The 10,640-nt window shown below is 42.5% G+C and overlaps 1 protein-coding gene across 1 annotated transcript; it reads left to right on the plus strand.

Moving 5' to 3' along the window:
• The first annotated feature begins 13 nt into the window (after positions 1-13).
• On the plus strand, positions 14-10,207 carry tap2t (transporter associated with antigen processing, subunit type t, teleost specific). Its single transcript, XM_041852828.2, has 12 exons — positions 14-1,344; positions 1,706-2,259; positions 2,444-2,558; positions 2,724-2,854; positions 3,136-3,341; positions 4,432-4,629; positions 4,843-4,971; positions 5,074-5,262; positions 8,164-8,337; positions 8,615-8,774; positions 9,050-9,186; positions 9,484-10,207. Exons 2-12 carry the CDS (start codon positions 1,749-1,751, stop codon positions 9,673-9,675), a joined length of 2,142 nt encoding a protein of 713 aa, XP_041708762.2. The 5' UTR covers positions 14-1,344; positions 1,706-1,748; the 3' UTR covers positions 9,676-10,207.
• Positions 10,208-10,640: the final 433 nt, after the last annotated feature.

Here is a 10,640-nt window from a genome sequence, read left to right on the forward strand (position 1 = left end):
GTTTATTAAGACTGATATCATTGATTGAGCATATCAACGTCAAGTTCTTAATCTCAAGAAATCTTTGATTTTTTGGGCCTAAACACATTTGTTTATGATTCTGTTCATGTCTTGTTGATATGTTCAACGATCAGTAGCTTACTGGTATGACTGAGAATGTATTGTGTAAAAATGCAGGAGTCACTAGGACATGGGTGCTTTTCATTGTCAAAGACTGAAGCAAGTACTGTAGGTGTTGGAGATTTATGTTACTTCTCAACCTACTCGTATTTCAGGTATCATCAAGAAGAGATTACTCTAAGGAACATAGTCACATATGTGGCAGCATACTTTTTAGGCTATGGCCAGGGGCGGACTGGGACCAAAAATCGGCCCTGGCATTTCTAACACACCAGACCATTTTTTCCCCCTTGAGGCCCCCCAATTTCTACTCCAGGTCCCCACACAGGCCCATTTTTTTCTTTGAGGCCCCAAGGGGCCAAATAATTATCATTTTGCAACATCAAAAAGGTAGGCAAAAAATTGACCAACCCATCTGCTATTTGCCCGAAATGCCAGATGCCCAGTCTGCCGCTGGCTATGGCTCCCTTGTCATGGAACAATTCATAGGTATTTTCATAGAAATGACTATTGTTTCTTGCACTGGTACCAAATAATGATATATATATATATATATTTTATACAAATCATTATTTATATAAAATTATTATGGAAATTAGAATAAATGTCACCTTAAAAAACGTGTTTTTCATTTTTCAGTGCAAAGAAGCTGTCGTTCGAGGCTATTCCTTAAAATAATCTTCTGAGAAGGGAGTGTTCCAAATTCATAGATGTATGCCATGATGTGGCAACAATTAGCGTTGCCTGCCAGGTCAAGATGAAAATAAGGTGGAAGGGTTTTTGAGCTGAAATCAAAGGGAGAATCTCAATTGTATCTCCTTGATTCCTCGCGTCCGCTCCTCGCTTCATTCTCAAAACCCATTGGATGTGAAAGTCAGAGGTCCCGCCCCTCTGACCTTCTCATCCAATGGGGTTTGAGAAGGAGGCGATGAGAGAGGACGCGAGGATAACGCGATTGAGAGTTTTTCCAAGGAAATGCAATTGATATTCTCCCAAAGCAAAATATTTCTGTTTACATTATTTTAAATGTAGTTGTCAAGTTGTCAGTTACAAAGCTCTAGTCAAATGTTGACATATAGGCTAGGACTGGAGTAGGCTAAACACTTCAAACGTTTGCTCGCAGAGATCTTGTTGTTCTGGTGGCCAGTAGAAAGTGAAAGTAAAAGTATCCATGTATTTTACTGTAACGTGTAACCAGCTGCATGAAAACAAGCGAAGACGATGGTAAGAATATTGTTAGCTTTTCTAAGAATGTAGAGTTATGCAGGGCAATTGTCAGTGTGGATGATAGACTACCAAATATGTTTTCTGTTATGACTTCATTTGATTAAGCCAGCTGTCTACAGTCTCCATCGATTTTATGATGGGCATGCCATCGGCCCTTTCTTTTTCTGAAACTCCGTGTCTTCCATGTATGCATTATACTATATTGTATTACTATACTAAAATAGATACTGCCCATGTGTCTTGTGCGCTCATTATGGATATTGATATCATGCATGTAAAGGCATTGCTATTGTTAGGGTAATAATGAGCACCATATCGATTTACCGATTTACCGATTTCATTTTTTTTTTCTTTCCAGGATAAACACAATTGAGATACTGCTGTAACTCTACCTATTGGCCATGGCTCGTTTAAAAACATATGGGTTGGTTCTTCTCTATGACCTAGTGCTGTGGGGGGCACTGTGGACTGGGTTAGTGCTACTTGAGTTCTCCAGTAGTGGAGGACTGGTGGGGTTATGGGCCTTTGGAGCCCTAAGGTGGGTATTGCACCATTCAATCAACCTGGTGCTCACTGATGGAAAGCCACAGCCAGTGCTGAGGAGATGGGTGGCAGTGCTCTGCCTCTTGCCTCCTGTGTTTGAAAGTGGACAGATGGTCATGTTGCCGGCACTGACTGCCGACAACCTGGGTCCGGTGCCTGACCCAAGCATGGTGGTCTTGGCCCTGGTATCCTCCACTGTGGCCTGCCTGGCATGGGAGCTGGGCTTCCCTGATGATGGAGGGAACCAGGGGAAGGAGAAGGAGAAGAAACAGGAGGCCAGGGCACTGTTGATGAGGATGGTGCGATACTGCAGACCAGATGCCCTCTACCTGGCTGCAGCCTTCCTCTTCCTCAGCCTTGCTGTCATCTGTGAGTATAGCGTTGTGTAAAAGTAATTTCAAATGTGCATGCCAAGCACATGCGTTCGTTTGTATTCTGTTATCAATTGTTTTCAAGGAATTTGTTGAGCTAATTATTTTTTAGCTATAATTATTCTTACTTACGCCATCCGTTCAAGTGAACCGTTTTGATCGAGCCATTCTTGTTGTTGCAGGTGAGACCTTTATCCCTTACTACCAGGGGAAGGTCATTGATACGCTGAGTGGTCAGTACCAGCACAACAGCTTCATGTATGCCATTGGAGGCATGGGACTCGTCTCACTAGGAAGGTACACAGGTTTCGCTTCCTCTTTTACTTTCTCTAGTTTTTCCTTTGGTTGTTTCCTCTCCTCTGTGTTTTGGTTTATCTGTGAATAGACAGAGAGAATAATGATAGACCCTTCTGTGATTGTTGATTGACCTGTCTGTGACCTTTCTGTGGTTTTTCCCCTCAGTGCTCTGTGCTCAGGCCTGCGAGGGGGCTTGTTCATGTGCAGCCTATCCAGACTCAACAAGAGGATGAGACACATGCTGTTTCACAACCTGGTGCAACAGGACATACACTTCTTTGAGGAGAACAAACCAGGTGAGATGATGGACACAGGAACATCCCACTGGGCACACACTGGTCGAACCAACGTGGAATAGACGTTGAATTGACGTCTGTGCCCAGTGGGATGGGTATTATATCACAGAGGTAATAGGATAATAACACATATTGGCATTTAATGCCATGTCCTATTCTCTTGTTTTGGTGGCATGTGATGTGATCTCTATCCTTAGTCACAGACGATTCTGGTATAAATATTAAAGCTCATCTACCATTATAATCCAATTGATTTATGAATGATGTCCTTCCTCCCACAGGAAGCCTTGCCTCACGCCTGGGCCATGATGTGGACAAGATGGGACGCTCTGTGGCTCTGAACAGCAACGTGCTGGTGCGCAGCCTGGTGAAGATGGCTGGTATGCTGGTCCTGATGCTGGGCCTGTCCTGGCAGCTCACCCTGCTCACCATGGTGGAGATGCCCCTCCTCACCCTGCTGCAGACCAAATATAACACATACAACCAGGTAGACGCAACAATGCCCAAACACCTAAAATATAATAGGGGAGCGTCGGGTAAGTTGAGCCACCCTTGTTTCTAGGAAACCATACACAAAATTAATAATTTGACCAAATATTTAGGAAGAGGTCTTCATTTCATGCAGTCTGTGAAGGAAGAAAAAGTGGTAAGCAAGTTAGGTCAATTAAAATGATTTTCACCACGTGAATGTATTGTGTTAGAGGTTATATGATACTTGTATGTAAACCAAAGTAAATCATTTTAAGATTGTACTATACATCAGTTGGGGTCTTTATAAGTTTCAATATGAGGTCCTAAACCTAGCATGAAAGTGCATCCTTGTAGCTGTGTGGGCCAATATAGTCAAAATGTTTGCCTTGGGGTAAGTTGAGCCAATGGCCATGGGGGAATTGAGCCAATGGTTGAGCCAATGGCAAATTGAGCAAATTGAAGTGTTTTCTTCCCAGGCGTAATGCAAGGCATTGTTGCTGGGATATGAGGTAACAACAGGGCCTATCTTAAAAGTGTTAAAAAAGTACTAAGTGTTTGTTAGGTGTTAAGCCTGTGTTAAAATACGCTTAAAATTATTAAAAGACAAAAAGTGATTGTGTTAGATTGTGTTTGGGGAAATAAAGATAGACATGGTTTTAAAAAGGTAGTGGTAATATTTAATTCAGTACAGAAATATGTAGGTGGCTTAACTTACCCTGTCCCGCGGCTCAATTTACCCCATACCCGGGGAAAGTTGTGCCAAGAGACCACTTTTTTTGGACAAGCTATGTTTTCTGTAATGTTTACATGAATTCTGATTATTTCCAGGGATACACAACATCCTGAAATATATGTAGATATCTTTTTAGAAAGAATACTATATTTCCCTTGACAGAGTGATGCCGGCTCAACTTACCCCACTCTACAGCCAGGTAGCTAGAACAACACCTAAACACCAATGCAGCTATAACTCTGACAGCAATGTAGACAAAATAAAGACCAAGTATAGAAAAGTAATGGGATTATTGACTAGTTAGTGACAGATGCTTCTAGAATTATGATTAATTGATTAATTGACTGACTGTCTGACTGGTACCACCCAACAGAAGTTCATTAAGCAGCTGCAGGACTGCCAGGCCCAGACCAAGGAGCTGGCATCCCAGGCCATTGGGGCGGTGAGAACGGTTCGCAGCTTCAGAGCTGAGGAGAAAGAGCTGGATAGGTACAACCAAGCACTGGAGAGGATGTACAAGGTCCAGGAGCACAAGGGCATCGTCAGTGCTGTCCATCTTTTACTGAGAAGGGTAAAATGAAACTAATGATAACTCTACGACCCAATGATCGATGTTTGAGACCCCTGGGTGCTGTAAATAACATGGATCTGTAGTCTATCCCACATGATGTGTCTGTCTCTCCCTACCTCCCTACACACTGAACACCTTTAACTCTTATACAGTACTCTATATACGTGATGTGTTCCTGTATCCAATACCCCTCTGTGTCTTTTCTCTGACCAGATGGTGACAGTGGGCCTGAAGGTGGCCATGCTGTTCCTGTGTCGGAGGCTCATCTCGTCTGGCCAGCTGAGCATCGGCAGTGTGCTGGCTTTCGTCCTCTTCCAGAAAGACATGGTGACCAATATGAAGGTAAGTAAGCAAATTAACCACCAGCAGGCTTTTGAATTATCATGTCATTTTTCTGAATACCGGATGTGAAACTGACTTAAATGTTTTCGTTGTTGTTGTCAGCAACTTGTGTATGTCTTTGGAGACACGCTGAGCACTGTCGGGGCGGCAGCCAAGGTGTTCACATTTCTGGACAGAAAGCCCAATCAGAAAGAAGCAGGAGAGCTGGCTCCTGCAAAGCTTCAGGGGAAACTTGCTTTCCACAATGTTACCTTCTACTATCCCTCACGCCCAGATACACCTGCACTGAAGGTAAGCATCTATTCATAGGATATGAGCTGTTATGAAAGATTGTATCAATATTTAAAACAGAGTAATAGCCCTGCTATTTTCATGGATTTATCGATACAATTACATATTTTAATAGGGAGACTTGTCTTTGAACCAGCATCATATATTTTTTTTGATGTAGTTTATTTATTTAACTATTGAACTATACAGTGCATTCGGAAAGTATTCAGACCCCTTCACTTTTTCCACATTTTGTTACGTTACAGCCTTATTCTAAAATTGATTAAATTGTTTTTTTCCCACCTTCATCAATCTACAGACAATACCCCATAATGACTAAGCAAAAACTGGTTTTTAGAAATGTTTGCAAATGCATAAAAATGAAAAATGAAATATCACATTTACATAAGTATTCAGACTATTTACTCAGTACTTTGTTGAAGCACCTTTGGCAGCGATTACAGCCTCGAGTCTTCTTGAGTATGACGCTACGAGCTTGGCACACCTGTATTTGGGGAGTTTCTCCCATTATTCTCTGCAGATCCTCTCAAGCTCTGTCAGGTTGGATGGGGAGCATCGCTGCACAGCTATTTTCAGGTCTCTCCAGAGATGTTCGATCGGGTTCAAGTCCAGGCTCTGGCTGGGCCACTCAAGGACATTCAGAGACTTGTCCCGAAGCCACTCCTGCGTTGTCCTGTTGGAAGGTGAACCTTCGCCCCAGTCTGAGGTCCTGAGCGCTCTGGAGCAGGTTTTCATCAAGGATCTCTCTGTACTTTTCTCCGTTCATCTTCCCTCTATCCTGACTAGTCTCCCAGTCCCTGCTGCTGAAATACATCCCTCCTCCAGATGTGACGCTTGGCATTCAGGCCAAAAAGTTCAATCTTGGTTTCATCAGACCAGAGAATCTTGTTTCTCATGGTCTGAGAGTCCTTTAGGTGCCTTTTGGCAAACTCCAAGCGGGCTGTCATGTGCCTTTTACTGAGGAGTGGCTTCCGTCTGGCCACTCTACCATAAAGGCGATGGTTGTCCTTCTGGAAAGTTCTCCCATCTCCACAGAGGAACTCTGGAGCTCTGTCAGAGTGACCATCGGGTTCTCGGTCACCTCCCTGACCAAGGCCCTTCTACCCTGATTGCTCAGTTTGGCCGGGTGGCCAGCTCTAGGAAGAGTCTTGGTGGTTCCAAACTTCTTCCATTTAAGAATGATGGAGCCCACTGTGTTCTTGGGGACCTTCAATGCTGCAGAAATGAGTTGGTACCCTTCCCCAGATCTGTGCCTTGACACAATCCTGTCTCGGAGCTCTACGGACAATTCCTCGACCTCATGGCTTGGTTTTTGCTCTGACATGCACTGTTAACTGTGGGACCTTATATAGACAGGTGTGTGCCTTTCCAAATCATGTCCAATCAATTTAATTTACCACAGGTGGACTCAAATCAAATTGTAGAAACATCTCAAGGATGATCAAGGAGGCACCTGAGCTCAATTTCAAGTATCATAGCAAAGGGTCTGAATACTTATATGAATAAGGTATTTCTGTTTTTAATTTTGTATAAATTTGCACAACTTTATAAAAACCTGTTTTTGCTTTCTCATTATGTGTGTAGATTGATGAGGGAATTTTTTTTATTTTATCAATTTTAGAGTAAGGCTGTAATGTAACAAAATGTTGAAAACGTGAAGGGGTCTGAATACTTTCCAAATGCACTGTACCTTATGTCTGTTGGCCAAGTAGTTAGAGTGCTGTCAGAAAGTATTCACACCCCCTTTACATTTTTTCCACATTTTGTTGTGTTTAAGCCTGAATTTATAATGGATTAAATTGAGATTGTCTATCACTGGCCTACACACAATACCTCATAATGTCAAAGTGGAATTATGTTTTTAGAAATGTGTACATAATAAGGCACATAATAAGTTGCTTGACTCACTGTGTGTGCAATAATAGTGTTTAACATGATTTTTGAATGACTACCTCATCTCTGTACCCCACACATACAATCATCTGTAAGGTCCCTCAGTCGAGCAGTGAATTTCAAACACAGATTAAACCACAAAGACCAGGGAGGTTTTCCAATGCCTCACAAAGAAGGGCACCTATTGGTAGATGGATTAAAAAGAAGCAGACATTGAATATCCCTTTGAGCAAGTTATTAATTACACATTGGATACAGAGATACAGGCGTCCTTCCTAACTCAGTTGCCGGAGAGGAAGAAAACTGCTCAGGGATTTCACCATGAGGCCAATGTTGACTTTAAAACAGTTACAGAGTTGAATGGCTGTGATAGGAGAAAACTGAGGATGGGTCAACATTGTTGTTACTCCACAATACTAACCTAACTGACAGAGTGAAAAGAAGGCAGCCTGTACAGAATACAAATATTCCAAAACATGCATCCTCTTTTCAATAAGGCACTAAAGTAAAACTGCAGAAAATGTGGCAAAGAAATTAACTTTATGTCCTGAATACAAAGCTTTATGTTTGGGGCAAATCCAACACAGCACATGTATGACAACACTTGAAAATGGCTGTCTAGCAATGATCAATAACCAACTTGACACTTACCCAGAAAGCTGTAATCGCTGCCAAAGGTGATTCTAACATGTATTGACTCAGGGGGTTGAATACTTATGTAACAAGATATATTAATGTATTAATATTTTTCATATATATTTTTTACAAATGTTAGGATTTTTTTTCTTCCACCTTTACATTACAGAGTATTTTGTGTAGATCGTTAGCAAAAAATGACACAATTAAATCCATTTTAATCACACTTTGTAACACAACAAAATGTGGAAAAAGTCAAGGGGTGTCAATACATTCTGAAGGCACTGTATTATCTCCCTGCCATGCTTGCCTGTACCTGCAATAATTTCCAGTATATGGTTGGTTAAATGTCTCTAACCATCTATCTGCCAGGCTGTGAGTCTGGACCTGCATCCAGGGAAGATGACAGCGCTGGTGGGGCCCTCTGGTTGCGGGAAGAGCTCCTGCGTCAGCCTGCTCGCGAGGTTGTATGAGCCCAAGGAGGGCCAGGTGCTGCTGGATGGACAGCCCCTGCACTGCTACCAGCACCAGTACCTGCATCAGAAGGTACAGTCAGGACCCCCACCATGTTCAATAATGTGCTGTAGTGCTTTAGCTCATTGATAGGGCTCTGCTTTCCATAATCCTTTATACATGTGTAAACAACTGTTATGCAAAGTAGGACCGTTCAGCTCACTCCCTCTCTTAGCAATGTTACTGTCCAAGAGTTGCACATTAGCCTACATACCTCCTGTGTCATACAGTCATACCATATGACTTGTTCAATTGTTTTTAATATGTTTTTAAACCAAACACCCTCATGATGATCTCTCCCTGAGGAAAGATGGCCCTGGTGTCCCAGGAACCAGTGCTCTTCTCTGGCTCTATCAGATACAACATAGAGTACGGCCTCCTGGGATGCACCCTGGAGAAGGTGAAAGAGGCCGCGAAGAGCGCCAACGTCCACAACTTTATTTGTACGCTGGAACAGGGCTACAACACAGGTAGGTAGTGATTGGTCACCTTGTGGCCATTGCATTGACACATATTCATCACAGTCATTCATTGGCAAGCATTGTATTTTCTGTAGAGGGGCTGTTCTGCCTTCATAAAAGCCTGCCAAAAAGACTCTACCAAAGTTAGGATATAAGGTGTAAGACTGGAACAACCGGTTGTATAATGCTTGAGATATCTGCTGTGTGATGTATTGTGAGTTACAGGCCTATCTATCTGTGTAGCTACTAGCTGGCCTAGCACTAATGTCCTGTGTATCTCTCAGATGTAGGTGAGTGTGGAGGGCAGCTGTCTTCTGGACAGAAGCAGTGCATCGCCATCGCCAGAGCTCTGGTTCGAGAGCCACTGGTCCTCATCCTGGACGAGGCAACCAGCGGCATGGACATCAACACACAGCATGCGGTATACATTAAAGACCTCTATAGCACAACAATATTACATGATTTTCATGTCAAAAGTAAAACATGGAACTAAACCAACTGCAGAATGAACATGACTAATTACAACAGACTACCGACTCTGAATCTATTTGAGGGGTCACAATTGAAGTCACAATGTGACTTATGCAGGAACAACTCTGGGCCCTAGGTATAACCTTTAACCAGGACCCAATATAGTCATAGAATCTATTTTTATTTAGTCTAAATCTAATAGCTTCAATAACATGATGTCAATAGGGTTCTTAATGCTCTCTCCCAGGTGCAGGGCATCCTGGCAGGCTCAGTGGGCCAGACAGTGTTGGTGGTGGCCCACCAGCTGCAGACTGTGGAGAAGGCTGACCACATCATCTTCATGGAGGGTGGGGAGGTGGTGGAGCAAGGCACACACCAGGAGCTAATGGCTAGCAAGGGGCGCTACCATCGGCTCAAAGAGGAACTCTTTGAGGACTGATTAGGAATCACACAGCTGTCAGAGAGAGCGAGAGAGAGACACCAACACACACACACACACACACAGAAAACGGCACACTCTATCATTAGGCAGGTTTCCATTGACCCAGGTTTATTCGACAAAAGCAATGTTGCAAAAATAATCTTTGTTGTGTGAAGTAATTACGACCAGCTGTTTTAATCGACACAACGACATGGAACGACATGGATGTTAAAAACGACCAACCAAGCATATCCAAAATGGTTATAGAATTATTTTTAAAAAGAACACAGCCATTGTCGGGTTCTGAGTAAAGTAGGCAATTTAACATGGGAGTAAAGGGAGTACCCTACGTCTGTAACCTACTCGGAGGTGTGGGCACGTTAAGCCACGCCTCGCCATGTGTGTCTATAGTTAAATGGGAACGCACCCTAAGCAGGTAATTGTCGCATCTATTCTCTATGTGAACTTTGTAAATGTCCCCCCAAAAAATCACTGGGCAAGTTAATGGAAACATAGCTAATTTATTGTCCTATCATGATGGAACGATCCCCAACCCTGTATCCTAGACACCCACCTGAGCGACCCATACACCAAAGAGAAGTCCCCATCTGTTTTATGGCCCTGCTGTGAGTTGCCTATATACAGCCAAAACAGAAAAATTAATTAGGGAAGGGGTGGTGGGGTTGGAATGTAATAAAGGGAAATATATGTATGTATATATATATATATATATTTGCGAGATAAAAATCATGGGGGATTGAAAGTGATGCAGACAATTACATTGATGGAAGTTACAATCTATCTGCAATATTAAAGCTGATCTACCCCCTAAAAAAGAAAAAAGAAAAGAAAAAAACAGCTAATGATACTCAATGATCAGACCTGAATATGACGCATGTTAATCGTTTTTTTTACTGCAAGAAATCTGCAGAAATCTATTTTCCTTGCTTTGATTCACAATCAAATAGAAATGTGATGCTTTT

This window comes from Coregonus clupeaformis, chromosome 1 (assembly GCF_020615455.1).
Source record: "Coregonus clupeaformis isolate EN_2021a chromosome 1, ASM2061545v1, whole genome shotgun sequence".
NCBI lineage: Eukaryota > Metazoa > Chordata > Actinopteri > Salmoniformes > Salmonidae > Coregonus > Coregonus clupeaformis.